Source organism: Telopea speciosissima, chromosome 4 (assembly GCF_018873765.1).
Source record: "Telopea speciosissima isolate NSW1024214 ecotype Mountain lineage chromosome 4, Tspe_v1, whole genome shotgun sequence".
Classification (NCBI taxonomy): Eukaryota; Viridiplantae; Streptophyta; class Magnoliopsida; order Proteales; family Proteaceae; genus Telopea; species Telopea speciosissima.
Window position 1 is genome coordinate 21,465,063 of NC_057919.1, and position 23,098 is coordinate 21,488,160.

Sequence of the window (23,098 nt, forward strand, 5' to 3'; positions counted from 1 at the left end):
CCTCAATCTAGGTCCTCCTCTGCACCTTTACTCCCACTTCCCTTGGCTGCCCCACTTACCAGCCCATCTAGCATTGCCAACTCACCATAGGCTCGGACCATATTACTCCATAAATTAGATCAGTCCTCACCAAACCTCAACCCTTTTCCCACTGCCCCTTCACCCCTGGCCGGCCAACCGCCTCACCCTCTGGTCTTCCAATGCTCGTGCCCTCCGCTGACCCGCCTGCCCCTTTCACTAGGACCCATTCCATGGTTCTTCATCCCTGTACCAAACCACCCACCGCCCTTACCACCACAACCATTACCACGGAACCTACTTGTTTTACGCAAGCCTTCAAGCATTCTAAATGGCACGCTAATGACTAAGGAATTTAATGTCGTAGTTCCCAATGGTACGTGGTCCCTTGTGCCACGATCGTCTGCCATGAAAATTTTGGTTGGATGCAAATGGGTGTACAGGAACAAGAGAAAAGCTGATAGCTCTCTCGAGCGGTACAAAGCTCACCTTGTTGCAAAAGGATTCCATCAACAATTTGGTCATGACTACAACGAGACCTTCAGCCCTGTAATTAAGCCTACCACCATTCGGTTTGTTCTGACTATCGCAATTTCTCAGGGTTGTCAGTAAGACAATTGGACGTCCACAATGCGTTTCTCTATGGCCTCCTGTCGGAAGAGGTCTATATGTCCCAAGTGCTAGGGTTTGAGTACCGCAACCACATAGATTATGTATGTTGCCTGCACAAGTCTCTTTATGGGTTGAAACAGGCACCCCGTGCCTTGTTTCATCGTCTCTCCCAGTTCCTTCTCGGGTTGGGTTTCATTGCAAACAAGATAGATCCTTCATTATTCATTCTCAGGGCTGGCTCTCATGTCATTTATGTTTTAATTTATGTTGATGACATTTTGGTCACCAGTAGTGACACTACTCAAGTATCTGTACTTCTTCGTCAACTCGCCGCAAAATTCTCCATTAAGGATCTTGGTGATCTACATTTCTTCTTGGGTATTGAGGTTGTTCATCAGTCTACTGGTTTATTATTATCACAAACTCGCTATACCAAAGACTTGCTTTCCAAAGCTGGCATAGTTGATTGTAAACCAATTCAGACACCTATGGCTATATCTGCGCAGGGCACAGATTTAGGGAGTGCCCCGCATCGAAAACCCACTCAGTATCGCACCGTCATTGGGGCCCTTCAGTATGTTACCTTGACACGATCTGATATTACGTTTGTTGTTAACAAGGTTTGTCAATTTATGCAATCTTCAAGTGCTGATCACTGGGCCATGGTCAAGCGCATTTTGCGGTACCTTCAAGCTACAATTGATCATGGGTTACAGATTAGCCGATCCTCATCTCACTCCAAGCCTTCTCTGACGCGGATTGGGCTGGTATTGGTACTGATCGGCATAACTGGGGGCTATGCAATCTTCCTAGGCCCTAATCTTATTTCATGGGTGTCACACAAACAAAAAACGGTTGCCTGTTCGTCCACCGAATCTGAGTACAAGGCACTGGCTGATGCGTCGGCCGAACTTATTTGGCTTGATTCTTTATTCCAGGAACTTGGACATCTGCTACGTGGTCCACCCATTTTTTGGTGCGACAACATTGGGGCCAGTTACCTCTCAGCCAATCCTGTCTACCATGCTCGAACGAAGCACGTCGAAATTGACTTTCATTTTGTTCGTGAATGTGTTCCCAGCATCAACTTTCTGTGCAGTTCATCTCTACCCAGGATAAGCTTGCCGATATTCTCACCAAGCCCTTGGGTACTTCGAGTTTCAAGTATTTAAGAGACTAGCTGAAGATTCACAGTCCCGATTCTCCATCTTGAGGGGGTGTATTGACGCACAAGCCATTACACAGCCGTCCTTAAAGTTTGTCCTAACTTTAAAAACCTGTACATATGTTTCTGGAAAATAAAAAATCAAACTTTAAAGCACCTTATAATCTATAAGACAAGTTTCGAAGTAGACTCACTCATATTTCAAAACATCACATACAAAGGATGTCTTCTATTATTTTTCTCTCCAATGAACTTGTTATTAAACTTCTCAAAAATAAGGAGGAGAAACAGACTGTATGTACAGCAGAAGGGAGATGTAAGATTTTTTTTGTCTGCTAAAAGGGAGATGTAAGATTCACTAGAACAAAACTTAGAAAAATGTTACTTCATGTTGTTTTAAGCTACTATTAAAAAATGCTACTAAAATGTTGAATTAACTGACCTGTCCAGCTCCCTCAGCTACACAGACTACAGCTGATCCCTTTGTCTCAAGGAGATACTTTAGATGATTCAAAACACCATGAGGACCATGTAAACGAAAAGGTACCTTACAACAAAAGATGTGGTGCATCAGTAACAAGATTAAAGCAGAAGAGTGCCCAATAATATTTTTCCAACACACCTTTGGAACCCAAACAGTTGGGATAAGGCTTTCTTGAGTTGAGATCTGTCAAAACGCACCTCCGGTATCAAGCATAGATCAACTTGTCCACTAGCTAGGGATGCATGCATAGCTATAAATCCACTACTTCGGCCCATCAATTTTACGATGCCAATACCACGGTAAGCACTATGTGCCTATTATAAGATTGAAAAGAATAAAATCCATGTATCATTTTGCCAATTTGGTGCAAAGGTACCAATATTAAGAAAGATTTAATAGGAAAACATGGAAGGTTAACCAATAAAAAAACAGGTTACATATAAGATGATTTGAAACTTTGAAGAGAAGCTATTTTAAGCATCAAACTAATTTTACCTCAATATACGCAGAATTTATTGCCCGTTGTGCTTCTTCAACAGCAGTATCAAAACCAAAGGTCTTGTCCATCAAAAGAATATCATTGTCAATAGTTTTCGGGACACCAACAACAGCTACCCTCATCCGTCTCTTATGACACTACATATTAGAACCAACATGAGATGCACCTTCATGGAAGGCAAGTTCACAGAGGAGACTTGAAAACAGCAACAAATTAGATAAAACATCTGTCAAAATCCAATACAGAAAGTGATCATTTATGTGCTGAGTCTGCCAGATACATGCCAAAATAAGGTGCAACCTCCCTCCCTGCAGTAATGCTCTAAGTGGCAAAGATAGCATTGTTAAATTTTATTTATACCCAAGTCTATGTCTATATAATAAAATTTATAAGATATCATTATTAATTTAGCATTGTGTTTATTAATGTACCTAACAAATCCATGCATCCAATATCAGCTTCAGAAAAAATCTGAAATTACACCCCCTCCCAAAATTGGGGGGGGGGGGGGGGCTTAAAGAAGGATCATCAACAAGTGAGACCATTAGAAGAAATAGAACAGTCGGTCCTCCCCGTCAAGGTTTAAAGTATTGGTGGGGTGATTTTAAGAGACGTATCATATCGTATCGTATCGGAGATACGTATCACACGCTATAGATAAGCATGGAAATGGTCTAGATACACATAGATATACACTTTTAAAGCAAAAAAGAATATAAATAAGCAATATTGCAGTTTGTTTCCTTGATTTGATTCGTTTTTCAGCAAGGAATCAAAGCCCCAAGCATGAAATTTGAAAGAAAATGTAAAAAAATTGAAGTTTTGGGTGAAAACTTGTCCATCCAGTTGCTATTGATGCTTTCTGGTTTCTGGAATCACGATTCTAAAGTCACAAGTGCCTTTAATGTGTGTATCGCAATGTATCGCACCGTATCGTCTGATACAATGCGATACGTACCAATACTTCTAATTTTTTTTTTCAACCCCTAAATCAATCGTATCGAGAGTATTAGTACGGATCATATCATATCGCACCGTATCAGCTGATACAATGCGATACTGATCGACACCATTTTTTAAAAATAAAAAAAATAAAGACTTATCTCATTGTACCGTATCAATGCCCTACGGTATTGATACACATTGGCCAAGACAAGACGATATGGTGCGATACTTAAATCCTTGCTCCCCGCCTCCCCCAAAGAACTTAATGTGTAAACTGTAGTCCAAAGAAGAACTACATAAATTCAAATCCTTAACTCTTTTGGTATTCCACGCTGAAGAAATTGAAGGTACTGAATTACAGAACTTTCTAACTTGATGGAAAAGCTATCCTTTTAATCACTGAAATTTTGGTGGTACTTCACAACTTAAGGTGAAGAAATAGCTTCAGAGGACAATCTTTTATTAACCCAAGACAACATATGAACTGTGATATTATAATGGCAAGAAAAGCCGAAGCTTACGATTGACTAGAGTCAAGGAACTAAATCTAGCGAGAACTCGGTTTTTCTGGAGGTCGAGATGCCATGCGAGTTAAAAAACTACAATATCTCGTCGAGATCTCGGGTCGACCCAGATCTCGATCCAACTTACGTTATAAAAGTGCCAAATCTCGGGATAACTTGAGCTATCTCGACCGAGAGGCTGCTCCACTGCTGCTGCCACTGGTTTTTCACCATTTCTGAGCTGGATTTCGTCGAAGAAGCTGCTGCCGGCATCATTCAGCTACAGCAAAGCAAGATTTGTGCATGATTTGTGGTTCTTTACATCAATTTTGAAGAACTTTTGAAAGGTAACCATTTTTTCCCCAAATCTAAAAATTGTTCAAACCTTGGTTGATTCATCCCATTCTTCCCATTGCAACCGCCTCTTCCAGTTCCATACCCTAAGAGACGGTACCTTCAGATAGCTGATGACAACACTTATGCAGGCTGTGTGGTAGACTCCACCCATTTCTGACGTGAAATTATGACATGGGAAACCTATGTGGCACAATTTGAGCCTTAGTGGCGTCGGAAACATGTCTTGGAAGAATAGATGTATCTCATAGATGTAACATTGTTAAACAAATTGATGTATTGTACACTTTAACATTTCTAATGCTTATTTAAGATGTTTTACATTAATTGAATGCTTTGATTGCTTTCTATTACTAAATTATGTGTAAAGTAGGGTATTTTAATACGTCGTCGCTTACTAGGGTCCGAAGTGAAACTCATATTCGGATTTTTTTTTTCTTTCAAAATCTGATAGTGCCATTGTGTTTAAATGGCCTAAAATAGGTCAAGTACCAAGTTTCAGATCCAAACTAGGTCTAAAACCAACCGAAACCAGGTTTCGATTTGAAAAAAAAAAACGCACCAACTCGACCGAGATCTTGAGTCAACTTGGTTTTTCCCAAGGTCGAAACCTGGTCGAGTTCCAACTTCCAAGTTTTAGTTCCTTGACTACAGTCCACCCCCCACTTCTAGAGTTCTAGGATGGAAGAACCTTGCAAAATGGGACTTGCACTGGATTACGGCCCCTTACAGCTCTGTGATACTAATAAACTAATATTTTATCTATAAAGAACAGAAAAAGATGAATGAACTTAAATACATAGAAAAAAGGGCATAAAACAAGCAAGCACATTGATTGTTTTGTTTCAAATGATTCCAACCACATAGATTAAGCAAGTCAGGATATTAAACAGTTCTGCATGCTGCATGGGTAAAACAACAATCAAAACAGGACCTCTGGAAGTTTAAAAAATCACAAATGACAATGTACTACACGAAATTGAGAAGAATGCAAAACAACCTCATTGTGTATTGCGTTAGCACCAGCATGAGTACCATTTCCACCCAAGACAAAGAGCATGTTGATTCCTCTTTCCTGAGAACATTTTGCAGACACACATACAAGAAGATTTGCATATGTCATGGGGATGCAAATTTTAGCAACTCACTCAATTTTTCACAACAAAATTAACCATCAATTAATAGAAACTGAGTACCTCCATATTGCTGACAATGTCACTGACATTCGGACCACCACGAGAAACTCCTAATAAACTTCCACCAGCAAGGTGAATATTTTGAACAACCTTACGAGATAGCTTCAAATCCAGACAGATTGAAAGCTTGTTACACAATAAGGTATCCTGAACATCTAATACTAGGTAATGGTATACTTGAATTTGAGCTGCTGTTTCATAGAATATTCTCAAGTAAAAACAAGCATACCTGCATTTCACGTATTCCCTCATTGAAAAAGCCACGATAACCAAAAGGGATCCCAATAATCTTTTTCACACCATAGATTTCGAGTGTGATAACGATCTGCAGAATCAGAAAACCTCAAATATTAGAGTACAATTAAGTATGAAGGGAAAAAAAAAGTTCCATTTTCATACATGGGTAAAATTGAAACAAACATTTCCTCAGGTTATTATTGTAGAAAATATTTGATATGAAATAATGTTTGCTCTTCTTATTAATGCATTCCAATTTGTTTACAGTCACCCATGCAGATAGGGTGTAACTAATTGTTGATTATCTGAAATCACAATGCAAGGAACAGATCTCCAACTCAAATAGATCTCCCACTACAACTAGATTTTCAGGTTTGTAAATATGAGATGCAAACAATGGAAGAGTACCATATGTAAGTATGTGTGTAGGTATAGACATGCTAAATGCATAGTGCAAGAAAATTAAGTGGGAACTAAACAGAAACGAAAGGCAAGACAGCAGCATCGCTTCATGACAACCTGTCTGATAACATCATTAAGACCAGGACAAAGCCCACCACAAGTTACAATTGCTGCCTTCACATCTTCTGGTTTGAAGTAAATTTTCTCACGTGGTCCCGCACGGTGAACCCTATAGACAATTCAGGACCATATTGGTCAGATATAAGTTAGTACTCAAATAGAGCCACTTAATAAGGAGTTATTATCCACATATGTACTCCAAATACTTTAATCATGATAAATTTATATGACCAAATAAAATAAGAAATGCTTTGTTTCAGTCATCAGATATATAACTTTTTTTTCTCACAGCCAATTTCCTTGTTTTTGTATTTGAAGAACTTAATAATTGGATAATGTTAACTGATTATATATTTAAGTGCATGAAGCTGTGATTCATGATGATAGATGAAAGTCGGCTATAAAAATATTTCTAATTTTCTATTGCCATATTAGAAAAAAAAAATTAGCCAGGTGCATGGACTACTAGATTGAAGCTTGTAAGAACTTGGGACTTAATTATGGAGGTGATTAATATAAATGTTCCTTAGGAACCTCTCAAGGGGCATTTACTGTTCTAGTTGGAAGTGGAGTGTTTATTGTTCAACTTGGTAGCACTGATACAAGTAGTCAGAGGATTAAAAACAGTTTTAGATGTTCATGATACAACCAATTTTGCTTTAGAGAATGCAATACGGTCATAGATTCTATGATAAGGACAACACATGTTCTGTTACAACTGCTTATCCTAAAAGTTCAAGCTGTCAAGGACAACAACAATGAATATCACCCCCCGCACATGCAGGCCTGTACACACACTGCCTGCACGTGCACTCACGTAGAAACACCATCAAGAGACTCCGAAGGGAGAATGTGTTGGGGAACCCCATTGCACTTCCCAAGGATCGAACACTCAACCTCCCTGCTGTGATACCATGTTACAACCGCTTATCCTAAAAGCTCGAGCTGTTTACTGATGCAACTTCTCTGCCAGATCCTTCCAAACAGTATTTGTTTTATAATGAACCTGGATAGAGAGAGGACCTCCGTGCCACGGTAAGGTTGCTCCATTGCAACCTAGTGGTCGCGGGTTCGAGTCAGGAAACAGCCTATCCAGTGGCGGGAGCCTCGTGCACTGGGTATGCCCTTTTTAATGAACCTGGATCATCCATCCAAGAAAAAAAAGGATCACAATAAAATAAAAGTTTTTTATTTTCTATTTGGAGGTATATGTATCTGGGAGTCATGCCTAGGCATCTAACCCACCTCCACCCCTCCCACATAGAGTTGCAACTTCTTTCTGATTATTAATAATCTTGAGGGAATGACCAGAGCCAAATATAGCTGAACTTTTTTAACATCAAATTGCATGAAATTTTTACTCATGGTACATTTTATGGTTTCTTGCTGGAAACATGTTCCCTATGTAAATTATAGGATATTATATGTAAAGCTTTGGCCTTCATGCAATGTAAAGGGGAACAGATGGCATGGACACGGAACCCACAAACCTGCCACATGGAAGGCACCATAGACATGCAGTGAATCATCACATATACAGCCCTTATGGAACTTTCCTTGGGCATGGTTTTGGAAACGGACCTAGCTTAATATAAATTTATCCAGATTTACTTTTAGGCCTTCTGTAGGACAGCATCTGGGCCATGTTTTTTTTTCCCAAAACCCATAATTCCAAATATGAGAGCTACATATGGGTTCCTTACTGTTCCCCTCAATGTAGGACCTATTTTTAAATTAGTATCATAGGGTCATTTTAAATACTGGAATCTTTAAAAAAAAAAAAAAAAAAACAAAAGAGAGATTTTATTTCTCATTCTATGGTATATGTGCTTTTTTATTTTAAAGAGACACTTAAAATAGAAAATAAGAATATCAAAGAAGCTTGGTTTTAATTACGAATCTTTGGAATTCCTTGTTTCTCTTTTGGTTAGATTAGTACCTATTTAGGTTTTTATACATATCCAGCGCAGAAAAAGTGAGACATTTGTGTTACAACTTTTCTAAATGAGGAATTTCTGGTTCTCTATTCTTATCGTAACCAGGATGTTCATTGTCGTGAAAGTTGAAACCTCATATTCTAACAATCAGATCAGATCTAGGTACTTTTCTGGTGAGCAAGCCTTAACTGTGTTGTAATTCCAGCTACTATGGCTGCCAATACCATCACCCAGGATACCCTTCAACCCTTCTCCCCTTATTCTTTACCATCTTCTTGGAAATCAACAGCTCTAAGAGATCATTTAACTGAAATATCCTTTCATCAAACCTATACCCACAATCATTTAAATGAAATATCCTTTCATCAAACCTGTACCCACAATTTACACCAAAAGTATTTGTCAAGGTATTACAAAAATCCACCAATCTAAATCTGCTTTTTTTTTTCCCATTAAGGTGAAGTTCTAAATCCTTTCGGGTTCATACTACAACAATAAAAAATTTACTTTCACAGAAAACCCCAAACATTGAAAGTTGGTGACATACACCTGGCATAAAGAATGTTCCTATGTGACAAGGTGATGGAGCTGCATATGAGTACATAACTAGCATAAGTTGAATTGGATCATTGCAGAGTAAATTTGGAATCTCACTGTTAATAAGAGTGTCAGTTTTTAACTGTGACTCAAAATTTCACTCTGTGTTAGTGGAGGTTGCTCTAACAAAGTTGAGCAGAAACTTCTATTTTAACTCAAAACTTAAAGTCAGACCCACAAACCAGGAAAATAGTCCCTTATGGATACAAGTCTTAGGTTTCTTTCTATTAGTCCACAGACGCTAGGACAGCCAAAGAGAAGGCTAAAAGCTCTCCATGGTTGTGTGAATGGAGCAACTGAAGAAATGCATCTCATTTCTTACAATTTTAGGCTGATATTTCTTGTAACGACACAGGATAGGATTCTTTCATTGTATAGCTGTTTATAATTGTGTAATATTTCTTTCCATGTAAAGCTCTTTCTTTGTATAGACTTACCTTGTATAGATTTCAAATTTTTGCTTATTTATATGGTTTTCTTCATGAATACAAGATATAGGGAATATTTTTACCAGTTTAAATGGTATCAGAGCCATCTCCAGGATCTCCGAAGCCTTCGATCATCTCTGCTAGCAATAGTTCCGATCTTGTGTTCTGTATCCTACAAATCTCCTCCGCTGGAACCCACCCTGTGTTCCGAGCTCTCCCCTGCGCACGACCCACCCTGCCATAATAATCCCCTTGCCCTCCTTGTATGCAACCCCCTGCCTCCTTGTGCTCAACCTCTGGTACTCACCCCCCTGCTCTCCCCCTGTTTTGCTCCTCCCAAAACACCCGCCTACCCTTCCCCTGTTTCACTCCGGCCAGAACACCCACCCAGCGCTACGACCTGCACACCTGCCACCTCCACCTTGCTTTCCGACCTGCACACCACCCTTGCCTTCTGACGTATGCAGACCACCCTGTGCCTTCCGACCTGCAGACCGATGTCTTCTACTTGCCATCGAGCTCCAGCACTGTGCATCCATTTACTCCAGCTCTACTACCTGCACAGCTCCCTCGCACTGCAGCTGCACCATCGCTTGCACCAGATTCGATTTCACTACCTGCTTCGGAGAGCTCTACATTGGTATTTCTTTCCCTTGTTCGCTATTGATCATTGTTTACAATTTTGGAATTTTTTTTCCCATTACTCTTTCTTTATATCAATATTTTTTAAAAAATAAAGTATGTTTGTCACCTGTCACCCATAGTGATTCTATCACCTGTATCCCATATGTTGTTGTAGTCTTCGTCGCTACGCTTTTTGTAACTGATTCTTCCGTTGACTGCTATATTGGTGTTGGAATATGTAATCCAGAATATCGTGGGGATATTCTGGTCTTTTTGAGGTAGTTTTATTCTTCTTATGTTATTAAGGTTTTAGTCCCACATCGCCTAGTTTAGTCTCTTTGTAATTTCCCCTCTATTATAAATAGAGGGGCTTACCTATCAATGAATACAAGACATTATTTTCTCTCATTCTCTCTTTCTAAGCCACGATTCTGCCAACATGGTATCAGAGCTGGTCTGATCTCAGTTAGAAAAAGAGAAAAAATCCTACTCCATCTCTCCAATCGACCTCTCCTTCTTCTCTCTCTCTCTCTCTCTCTCGGCTTCTCTTTCTCTGGTTTTCTTCTTCTTCTCCTTGTAAGGGGGCAGCACTAATGAGGTAAAATCCCTGACCAATGATTTAGTTGCTGCCCTCCTCCATTCTATCTACTTTTTTATAGTAAAATACTGCTGGAATCATCTTTGTGATTTGGGGTTTTCCAGAATTTTTTGGAGATCGACTTCCTATTACTATTGAAGGCTGACCTTCCACCATTGAAGCTCCCTATGCACCGTTCTCTAGTCCCTTTCTACCCTATTCCATTATTCTCATTCCCTATTTCCTTTTTCTCCAAGCTTTAATTAATTCCAGCCACCATACCGTAATCAATCTCAACTTGTCAGGGTTTTTCAAAACCCTAACTCCAATCGATTTTGGTGTTTCCTTTTTCATATGCAGCTGATCTTTTGGGGGTGATTCCCTATTACTACAAGCCCTACTCGACCTAAGTTTGGAACCTTTCTGATGGCTGGATTTGTTTCTACAGCAAAAATTCCTTAACCAGCTAATTTGGTTACTTGCCAAAAACCCTGACTTTCAAGTTTCAGTTTTTGCTAATTTTTGGAGGGCTGATTACTCCCACTTCAAGGACCAATCGACGTCACTATTGCACCTATCCAAGTTTTTTGAAGACCCCTACCCCAATTGATCTCTTCTTTTCAAGGTTTTCCAAAACCTTGATAAAAATCGATTTGGGCTAGGGATGTTTGCTGTTGTTCGAGTACTTTAGAGGTGGTTCTAACATTAAAAGAGAACTCTCCTTCATCAGTTCAAGGCTTGAAGAAGGTCCTTTATGCTGGTGTAGTGCTGTAATGCTGCCTTGCTCTACTTCTGCGATTTTTTGGAGTCTTACCCCTTTGAAGATCAGGTCTCACTCTTACTGGAGATTGATTGTTCACCTTGGAGGTTCCATTCTAGCAACCTTGGTCAGCATCTATTACATGTCTACATCAGCAATTACAGCCCCCTTTCCCTAAATCTATCTCAATTTCAGGGTTTTCTAAAACCCTGACAATAATCGATTTTAGAGTTAGGGTTTTCCTATCAAGCTCATATTTTGAGGAGAGTCTTATACATGTCAGAGGAGTATTCAACCTATATTTCAGCATCATTCATCAGTTATTTTTGAAAAAAAATTCAGGTTCACACTTATGGCTCGATTTCTTCAATTATCAATCTATTTTTTATTGGTTTCTATGTGGCTGACTGCTTCAACTACCTATTGGATCTACTGAGTGATTATCTTATATTTGCTGGTTCTATTGAGCTTTACTACCTACCTTGCTGGTTCTATTGATTAGCTTCTGTAAGCATGACTGGTTGACATGTTACTGCTACCTTTATGTGGACTTTTGCTGCCCTATTATTGAGACTGAGTATCCTACTATTGGAGATCGAATTTCTTTCATTATTGAAGACTTAAATCTACTACCCTGGAGATCAGCTTATTTGGGATTACAACAGTGTGTTCCAAGGTTATTGGTTGCAACTACGAACCTATTCAGTTATGTGAAGCTTTTCTAGTTCATATCCGGCTTATTTTGGAGCTTGATCCTGGCATTGTTCACTAATTCAGATCTGATCCGAGTTTTTTTGTTGAAGCTTCTTACATCAATTGCTGTCCAGATATCTTCGTCAGTTCTATTTTGCATGTGGGAGTTTATAAATTGGAGTTTTGCACACTTGTTCTTCCTTGTTTGAAGATTGATCAAGCCTTGAAGATTGGAGCTTTTCCTTGCTTCAAATCATATCTGTATACTTATCAGATTTGAATATTGGAGTTCAGAGTTTCTCCCCTGCAGGAGTTTCCATCAAAAGTGTTTGTTTGATCGTTTGAAGATGGTTGAAAATTTATATGTTGAATTGTTTGACTCCGTAATTCATTATCCCACTACTCTTTTCACTTCACCACCTCCCAAAACATACCTTTGGCATATACCCATAACCACTTTGGACGATAATGGTATTCTCTAATTTGCCATTTCTTCCTTTTCCATTACCCTTAGCACCTCTTGGAATATTCTGGAATGTTATCCTTTTGCACTATCTCATTCATCATTTCTATTATATCCACATGTACTACTACACGTGAGGGGGAGATTATGTACAGTACACCTGCAAACATTGTAGAAGCAAAATTTGCAGGAACACTTGGTGCAAAACATAGAAGATCAGAGTTTTCACCATTGCCAATGGGTATCTACTTTATTATTGGGTTGAGTTTGCCATAAGGGGGAGATTGAAGTATTAAAGTATTGATGATGTTTGGTTATTGCCTACCTATATGAGGTTCTCCAGTTGGGTTGATTTTTTCCGCTGCTTGATCTTTTCTGCTGCTTGATTCATCTGCATGCTGCCCTAGTTGCTTATCTTCAAGATTATCAATCAGAGATTCATCACTGAACATCTGTTAAAGATTGGTGAAAGTTTGCTGCTCAAAGTCTGCCCAGGTTTTGAAGATCTATTTTTTTCAAGTTCTTGAAGGTTTATTTGGGAGCTGCATTCATCTGTCAAGCTGGATTCTACTACAACTTAGTTTTTTCCCTTTTTTTGTTCAAGTTGGGTATTAGTACCTTGTATGCGCCAACTTGAGGGGGAGTGTTAGCATTATTAGGAGTTATTTTTTCTTTAGTTCAAGTTGAATCTTCTTTTTTTGCTTATTTGTGTAATCCAGCTTGAGGGGGAGTGTTGGAATATGTAATCCAGAATATCGTGGGGGTATTCTGGTCTTTTTGTTGTAGTTTTATTCTTCTTATGTTATTAAGTGTAAGTGGGCTATGTGGGTTTTAGTCCCACATAGCCTAGTTTAGTCTCTTTGTAATTTCCCCTCATAATAGAGGGGCTTACCTATCAATGAATACTGTTGAAGGCGTGAGTTATATGGGGCAAATAGGTCTTTGTGTAGTTACTTTATTCCTTTGTTTCTGCCCTTCATATTTCTGTCTTTTATATTTCAACTATGTAAGGGCAATTCTGTCCAGTTAAGTTTTATATAAATAAATCATATTAACCTGCGAGAGAACATTAAGTTCTCACGCAGGTCTTCTCTCTTACGGCTTGCTCTCTTGCTCTTCTCCTCTTTCTCCCTCCTCTCTTCTCTCCCACCTTCTCTAATCTGGTTCTCTTATTTCTGGTATTGTATCATGGTATCAGAGCCTGAATAATCAGATTGGAGAAACCCCCACGATTCTCTTTTGATTCCCTTTATCGATTTCTGGTTTGTGGTGTACAGCCACCTATAGCTGTCTCTTCTACGATGTAAGTTCACTCCTTGAAGAATGAATGGAGTGATACATATTGGTACCTACATGATTTGATGATCGATTGGAATCCTCCCTCGATTTTTTTTCTTGAAGGCTACTGAGATCGAGTACAGGAGAAAACCCTGACAATTATTGTTTTGTTTCTTTCGAAGCTCTTCCTTGATGTCTGGTTCTTCTGGCCTTCTCCTACATGGTATTTAGTGATTCTAGAAATTATCTTACCCTGTTTTGGGGTGATGCTGCTGCTGCTGTGAAGATCCCTTCTTCTCAGAAATTCTGAGATCGATTCTGCCTGGCTGCTTCTATCAGTGTGGGGCTGCTGCTGTCTATTACCTCTGGGTTGCTGGAGATTATTCATCCTTCTATTATCCTCTGCTGCTACTTATTACTGCTGTTCTTGGCTGCCTTCATTGAGTGACATTGGCTGCTGCATATTTACATTATTTCTGCCTCGATTTTTGACGTATATACACTATGGCTGATTCGAAGACCTCCAACGACAATGTGAATGTTCAGATTACATCCATAAAGTTGAAGGGAGGTTCCAACTACTTATTGTGGGCACAGGCTGTTCGAGTCTACATTATGGCCAAGGACAAGGCTGACTATCTCACTTCTCCTCCTCCAGCGGCTGACTCTAAGGATTATAGTACTTGGAAAAGGGAGAATGCTATTATTTTGATTTGGTTGTGGAACTCCATGGAGCCAGACATTGCTGCGAATGTTATGTTCCACACCACGGCAAAGGGAGTTTGGGATGATCTCAAGGAGACATACTCTCAAGAGAAGAGTATGACACGTATCTTCGACCTTTATGAGAAGCTATTTCAATTTCAGCAATCGGACAAGTCTCTCCAAGACTATTACAGTACTTTTAAGGGAATGGTCGAAGAACTAAATATGTTCCAGCCCCTCACCACTGATATTGAGAAGTTGAAGTCTCAAAGAAACGAATTCTTTGTATCTAAATTTTTGGCTGGTTTGAATCCTAGTCTCAAGGCTGTTAAAGGACATATACTTGCTGGGGAATCTGTCCCTACATTGAATGACACTTTTTCTCGATTGCAGCGTATTGCTTCTTCTAGCTCCAAGCCCGACACCAATCCAAAGGAAAATTCTGCTTTCACTACTACTAGAGGCCGCGGTAGAGGCCGTGGCTTAGGGGGAGGACGCAGATTTGGTGGTCGTAATTCTGGCGGACAGCATATTGACAAAGCAGCCCATTTATGTTCTTATTGTGGGAAGACAAATCATACTGTTGACACTTGCTGGTCCAAGCATGGGAAACCCGAATGGGCTCAAAACTTGGCCAATCATGCAGTCTCTGAAGATGGTTCTGATTTTGCTGCACCTAGCGATTCTAAAGCTGGTTCGACCGTGGGAGATTCTTCTACCAACCTTTGTGATGAGATGCAACAACTCATGCTTCGTATCAAGAGTCTGGAATCATCCACTTCCACTTCTGGGGCCTCCACCACCACTACCACCCTAGCTCATGCAGGTACTCCTGCCGCTCTCCTTTCTACTACTTCCACACCCTGGATCATTGATTCGGGGGCTTCCGCTCATATGACTGGTAAGTCATCGGTTTTTAGTTCTATCTTTTCTAACTCTCACACACCTCTTGTTATTTTGGCCAATGGTTCCTCCACTTCTGTTACCGGGCATGGTACTGTATCTCTCACTTCGAATATTTCCCTTTCTTTAGTTCTACATGTTCCTCAATTTCCTTTAAGTCTTTTGTCTGTTAGCCAACTTACTAAAAATCTAAACTGCTCAGTAACCTTCTTTCCCTCTTACTGTGTTTTTCAGGATCTTCACACGAGGAAGACGATTGGTGGAGGGTGTGAGAAAGATGGTCTATATTATTTGTATGGCGCTGCCCCGTCTGCTTCGGCTGCAGCTACTTCTGTTGGTGGAGAGTCTCCGTTTCGATGGCATTGTAGGCTAGGACATTTATCTTTATCTAGATTACAGGTTGTTTTTCCCCAGTTTAAGAGTTTGAATAAATTAGAGTGTGAGGGCTGCGAGTTGGGTAAGCATCATCGTGCTACCTTTCCATCTCGTTCTATGCCCCGTAGTGAGTCTTTATTTTCCTTGGTACATTCAGATGTGTGGGGTCCTTGTCGTGCTAGCAATAGACATGGTTTTCGTTATTTTGTCACTTTTGTGGATGATTATTCCCGGACCACTTGGCTGTATCTTTTAAAGGATAGATCAGATTTTTTAAATGTTTTTCAGAATTTTTGCAATGAAATAAAGACTCAATTTAATGCTGTTATTAAAATTTTTCGGTCTCATAATGCTCTAGAGTTTGTTCAAAATGAGATCTCTTCTTACTGTGCTTCTACTGAGATGATTCATCAGACTAGTTGTTCCTATACTCCTCAACAGAATGGAGTTGCGGAACGGAAAAATAGGCACTTACTTGAAGTTGCCAGGGCCCTCATGTTGCATATGCAGGTGCCCAAACATTTTTGGTGTGATGCTGTACTTACTTCGTGTTTTCTGATTAATCGCATGCCCTCTTCTGTCCTTGGTGACAAATCCCCTTTCTCTATTTTATTTCCCGGTGTTTCGACTTTTAGCTTGCCTCCTAGAGTTTTTGGGTGTGTTTGCTTTGTTCACAATCTCCATCTTCATGGTGATAAGTTGGACCCTCGGTCCACCAAGTGTATCTTCTTGGGTTACTCTAGGACCCAAAAGGGGTATAGATGTTATGACCCTCTCACTCGCAGACAATTTGTGAGTGCGGATGTCACCTTCTTCGAGAATACATCCTATTTTTCTGATAACCCTACTATATCTAGTGATCCATTAGCTGTGTCTGAGGCTCCTCCTATTCCTGCCATTGTCCCTATGACTCCTCCACTACAGGTGTACCGGCGCAAGAGGCACTTTGGGCAACTCCATCCGAATCAGCCTGGCCCATCCGCATCGCTTCCTGCACCTGTCTCAACCTTTGGTGAAGATCCTACTCTACCTGTCCCTCCTGTCGCACCAGCTGATCCGGATCCTGATGCCTTGCCTATTGCTACTCGGAAAGGTAAATTTCATGTACTCAAAAGTCTCTCGTTGCCTATCCTATTGAACAATTTGTTTCTTTATCTCATCTTCCTCCTTGTCCCCATGGTCTTGCTACCTCTTTGTCTTCATATACTATTCCCCGCACTCACACTGAGGCTCTTCATAGTCATGCCTGGAAACAGGCCATGGATGTGGAAATGGATGCTTTACTGACTCGACATACATAGGAGTTGGTGGATTTACCTCTTGGTAATGACCTAGTTAGGTGTCGTTGGGTGTACACTATTAAGTACCATTCCAATGGGTCTGTTGAGTGGCTTAAAGCGCCTGGTGGCTAAAGGGTATACCCAGACTTACGGTGTTGACTACTTTGAGACTTTTTCTCCTGTGGCTAGACTGAATTCTGTTCTCATCATTATCTCTTTGGCTGTGAATTTTGCTTGGCCGTTGTATCAATTAGACATTAAGAATGCTTTTCTTTATGGTGACCTGCTTGAAGAGGTCTATATGGAGCAACCTCCGGGCTATGTTGCTCCGGGGGAGAATAGTGGTCGTGTGTGTAGGCTGCACACAGCCATTTATGGGCTGAAACAGTCTCCACGTGCATGGTTTGAGAAGTTTAGTTCTGTTGTCACACAATTTGGTTTTACTCAATGCTTCTCTGACCATTCTGTGTTTGTTCGCCACCAAGGAGAGAAATTGGTGGTTCTAGTGGTTTATGTTGATGACATCATTGTGTCATGAAATGATGAAAATGGGATCCAGGAGGTGAAAAGTTACTTACAGCAGCACTTTCAGACCAAAGATTTGGGCCAGCTTCACTACTTCCTTGGGATTGAGGTTATCCGAAGCAAGAAAGGAATAAGCCTGTCTCAAAGGAAATATGTACTAGATCTGTTGACTGAAACTGGTATGTTTGCTGCAAAACCAGTGGATACTCCTATGGACCCTAATCACAAGCTTGGTTCTAATGATGGTGAGAGTCTTAAAGATATTCATTCCTACAGAAGCTTAATTGGGAAGTTGTTATATTTGACAGTCATTAGGCCAGATATTTCCTATGCTGTTGGGGTTCTTAGTCAGTTGATGCAGTCCCCTTGCAAGTATCATTGGGATGCAGCTATCCGTGTTCTTCGGTATTTGAAGGGAGCCCCTGGGAAAGGACTGATTTATCGTCCAAATAAACATATGGAGCTGGTTGCTTATTCTGATGCTGATTGGGCAGGTTCTGCTAGTGACCGTCGATCTACTACAGGATATTGCACTTTTGTTGGGGGAAACTTGGTTACGTGGCAGAGCAAGAAACAGACCACGATTGCCAGGTCCAGTGCTGAAGCTGAGTATAGAGCCATGGCCCATACCACCGCAGAACTGATGTGGGTTAGGTCTCTCCTTCTTGAGATGGGTTTTTCTATTCCAACCCCAATGAAGATGTTTTGTGACAACCAGGCGGCCATCTATATTGCAAGTAATCCCGTCTTTCATGAGAGGACTAAGCATATAGAAGTGGATTGTCACTTTGTTCGCAGTGCCGTGTTGCAAAAGCTGGTTGAGACACCTTTTGTCTCTTCGTCTGATCAGGTTGCTGATGTGTTCACAAAGTCTTTATTTGCTCCTACTTTCCGGTCTTGTTGTAACAAGCTAAGCATGGGTGACATATATGCTCCAGCATGAGGGGGAGTGTTGAAGTCGTGAGTTATATGGGGCAAATAGGTCTTTGTGTAGTTACTTTATTCCTTTGTTTCTGTCCTTTATATTTCTGTCTTTTATATTTCGACTATGTAAGGGCAATTCTGTCCAGTTAAGTTTTATATAAATAAATCATATTAACCTGCGAGAGAACATTAAGTTCTCACGCCGGTCTTCTCTCTTACGGCTTGCTCTCTTTCTCTTCTCTCTCTTCTCTCTTCTCTCCCACCTTCTCTAATCTGGTTCTCTTATTTCTGGTATTGTATTCAACACATTATTTTCTCTCATTCTCTCTTTCTAAGCCACGATTCTGCCAACAATTGGTCTTTTTTGATTCTGGTATTGATAGTTCTTCAAAATGGAAAAATCTGAGATGTTATCTGCTAAATTTGATGGCACAAACTATGGTATTTGGAGGTTTATTTTAAGTTTCTAGTGGAAGGGGAAGGTTAGTGGGGTTATGTCAATGGATCTGTATCTCAACCATTTGCCACTGATCCATCCAAGTCGGCTGCTTTGGCGAAATGGAAGATTGATAATGCTAAAATTATTACTTGGATTCTTAGTAATATTGATCCTCACATTGGTATTCCTATGCACGGTTTTTCCACGGCTCAGGAGATGTGGTTAAATCTTGAATGGTTTATCATAAATCAAATTTAGCCCAGAAATTTCAAATTGAAAATGATTTAATTTCATATGGTCAGGGAGAGAAGCGCATCCAAGATTATTATGTTAGCTTTCTCACTTTATGGAATGAGTATGAACGGGCTCATATGGGAATTGGTTTATCTGATTGTTGCGTCAACACTTTACAGAAAATACATGCTGAGAGAAAAGTTATGCATTTTCTAATGAAATTGAGGGCTGACTATGTGTTGTTCAAGATAATATTCTCAATAAGATACCCTACCTGATATAGATTTGGTTCTTGGGGAGTTGCTTTGGGAATCGTCATTTTACAGAAGATACATGCTGAGAGAAAAGTTATGCATCTTCTAATTAAATTCAGGGCTGACTATGAGGTTGTTCGAGATAACATCCTCAATAGGGATACCCTACCTGATATGGATTTGGTTCTTGGGGAGTTGCTTTGGGAAGAGACTCAACTTATTACTCAGACTACTCTTGAACGGAAAAAGGATGATGTAGTGTTCTTTGCCAACAAGACCAGATCTAAATCTTACGAACATGACTTTTCTCATGTTCAGTGTTATGAATCCAAGGCTACTGGTCATACTGCTTCTCACTGCAAGAAGCATGATTTTTGTGTTTACTGTAAGAAAGATGGCCATATCATCTCTGAGAACTTTTATCTCTAGTCAGCACACCGTTCAACCAAGGGCTTATAAGGCTTCTGAGACATCATCCTCTGCACCTTCACTTGGCTTTGAGGGAACCACTGTTTCCTCTTCTGCTGGTATGTCGGATGAGGTTAGGCAATTAGCCCAGAGCATCATGACCTCTGCTATTTCTTCTGCATTTTCTACAGTTGGCTTGTCTGATTTTTTTTTTGTTCTCCTTCTACTCCTTTGTGTATTCTTGACTCTGGTACTTCTAATCATATGACCGGTGTTTTTTCTTCTACTGTTGTTCCTAAACCTTACACTAATAGCTGACAGATTCTTACTGCCAATGGTAATAAGCTAGACATCATTGGTACTAATAATTTGTCCCTATCTATTTCCTCTTCTCATCCCCTTCAGTTAACCAATGTTTTTCTTGTTCCTTAGCTTAATACCAATGTTATTTCTATTGGTCAATTAGTTTGATTAGGGTTATTTTATTTACTTTTCTTCTCATGGTTGTGTGATATAGGACCCGCGCACTGGGAAGGTGGTGGCGAAGGGGCGTAAAGTTGGTCGTCTATTAGCATTGGAATTAAAACACAAAAGAGAATGTCTTCTCTTTCCTCTTCCTGTTCATCTAGTTCCTCTTTTCTTGTTTCTTGACTTTCGAATTTCGCTTCATATAATAATTTGTGGACTCTGTGGCATCTTTGGTTAGGTCATTTATATTATGACAGATTGGACAATTTGTTTCACAATGGTAGCTTACAGTATAAAATTTCTTCTCTGCAATCTATGGATAAATCATGCGTGACTTGTTCTTTATGCAAAAGCACTCATTTATCATTTTCTTCTCACTCTTCTATTAGCAATGCTCCTTTCGATATTGTTCATAGTGATGTTTGGGGACCCTCGCCGGTTTGTCTCGGTTGGAATATCATTATTTCTTATTATTTATTGACTATACTTTCGATATACGTGGATCTATTTCATGCGTAAAAGATCTGAATTTTTTTTATCATTACAAATCATTTTCTACTATGGTTCAAACACAGTTTAATTCCAAAATCAAGGTGTTTCGCTCTAATTCTGGTGATGCATACACTGATAGTCTTTTTCTTCAGTTTCCGGCACAACAGGGTACCTTACCTCAGAAATCATGTCCATTAAATCCTCAGAAAAATGGGGTTTTTGAACGCAAAAATCATTATATTCTTGCTGTTGTTTGGATATTACTTCAAGATTCTAATGTTCCTGTGACCTTTTGGGTTGTGGCAGTATCTATTGCAGTATTTCTCATTAATCGCATTTCCTCATCTGTATTACAAAAACAATCACCTAATTATTGCTTGTTTGGCACTATTCATGACTATTCCTTATATCATGTTTTTGGTTGTTTGTGTTTTGCTCAATTACCTCCGCATAAAAGAACCAAACTTTCTCCTCAGGCTGCTGTGTATGTTAGTGGGCTAAAGTTTTGAACATAAGGGTTTTGTATGTTTAGATCCTGTTTCTCGTCCTAAATCTTACCAACAGGCATGTTGTATTCCTTGTTAGCAAGAGGCCATGGATTCAGAACTTAGGCATTAGTGAAAAATGATACTTGGGATCTTGTGCCTACTCCTCCGAATACTCCGGTCATTGGGTATATTCTGTGAAGCACAAGTCCAATGGTTCTATTGATCGGTATAAATCTCGCCTAGTAGCTCAGGGAAATGAACAGGAATACAGTATTGACTACTCTTGAGACTTTTGCTCTAGTTGCTAAGATGACAACCATTCGTGTAACCTTAGCTTTGTCAATTGTTCATCAATGAACCATTTTCCAAATGGATGTTAAAAATGCTTTTCTCCATGGCCATTTAAAGGAAACGGTCTATATGAGGCCTCCTGGTATTTTTTGTGATCGATCTATGGTGTGTAGACTGAATAAATCTTTATATGGGTTGAAACAAGCTCTAAAGGCTTGGTTTGAACATTTTTAAGAGGTGGTTCTTCAAGTTGGTTTACTCGGAGTCATCATGATTACTCATTGTTCTTTCATTCTTCTCCTAAAGATATGGAGTTTCTCCTGTTTTATGTGGATGATATTCTTATCACTGGAGATGTGATGTAGATCACAAGTCCTAGGTCCATGTGTAGCCGCAGGAACAAGGCCCCAAAACCAGCCCAGTATAGTTGTGGGATTCCATTGCTGTGGGAGTGATGTAGATTTATCACCAAACTGGGCTTCTTTTATTAGGAATAAATCTAGGGTTGGATAATATACATGTTGGGCCTTGGGCCTAAAATATAGGTACTAACGTTACATATGGATTAGTTAGTAGATTTATTTTTATTTGGTTAGTGGTCATGTGATCACTTAAGTGATCATGTGACTTGGTTAAGTGGTCATGTGACTATTTAATTGTTATTTAAGTTGAGCAGGATTAGGACTCTATAAGTCCAGCCATGTTTTGAGTCTATTTACTTTATGTAGAAACAGATTTGAATTAGGTTAATGCTTGGATGATTAGTTCATCCCAAGCACATTGTATTTATAACTATAATGAAATAGTAAAAATAATTACATAAGCAATGTGGGATTAAACCACATAAGAAACTAACAAATAATAAAGGAAAAAAGTCCAGAATACCCCCACGGTATTCTGGCCCAATATAACTAACACTCCCCCTCAAGTTGGAGCATATATATCATGCATGCCCAACTTGACTAAGATAGGATGAAACAGCTTGCTACTCAATCCCTTAGTGAACACATTAGCTAGCATATCAGAAGACTTCACAAAGGGAACACAAATGAGGCCAGCTTCAAGCTTCTCCTTGATGAAATGTCGGTCAACCTTCACATGTTTCGTGCGATCATGCTGGACAGGGTTATGAGCAATACTAATAGCCGCTTTATTGTCACAATAAAGCATCATTGGAAGATGGACAGCAACACCAATATCCTGCAATAACCCTCTAAGCCACAGAAGTTCACAAATTCCTTGTGCCATTACGCGGAATTCGGCTTCAGCACTAGACCTTACCACAACATTCTGCTTTTTGCTCCGCCAAGTGACAAGGTTTCCACCCACAAAGGAACAGTAGCCAGAGATAGATTTCCTGTCAGGAGAACCAGCCCAATCGGCATCAGTATAGGCTTCAACCTTCAAGTGACCATTGGCA

At 39.8% G+C, this 23,098-nt stretch overlaps 1 protein-coding gene across 1 annotated transcript in view; it reads right to left on the bottom strand.

Moving 5' to 3' along the window:
• LOC122659801 (ATP-dependent 6-phosphofructokinase 5, chloroplastic-like) overlaps nucleotides 1–23,098 on the bottom strand; it is a 79,891-nt gene that overhangs the window by 11,297 nt on the left and 45,496 nt on the right. The window contains exons 4-10 of the mRNA XM_043854935.1: nucleotides 6,533–6,644; nucleotides 6,006–6,101; nucleotides 5,777–5,878; nucleotides 5,581–5,655; nucleotides 2,775–2,915; nucleotides 2,477–2,593; nucleotides 2,238–2,342 (exon numbers count right to left, since the gene is read on the bottom strand). Coding sequence (XP_043710870.1) covers nucleotides 2,238–2,342; nucleotides 2,477–2,593; nucleotides 2,775–2,915; nucleotides 5,581–5,655; nucleotides 5,777–5,878; nucleotides 6,006–6,101; nucleotides 6,533–6,644 — 748 coding nt within the window. The remainder of the gene's footprint in view (nucleotides 1–2,237; nucleotides 2,343–2,476; nucleotides 2,594–2,774; nucleotides 2,916–5,580; nucleotides 5,656–5,776; nucleotides 5,879–6,005; nucleotides 6,102–6,532; nucleotides 6,645–23,098) is intronic.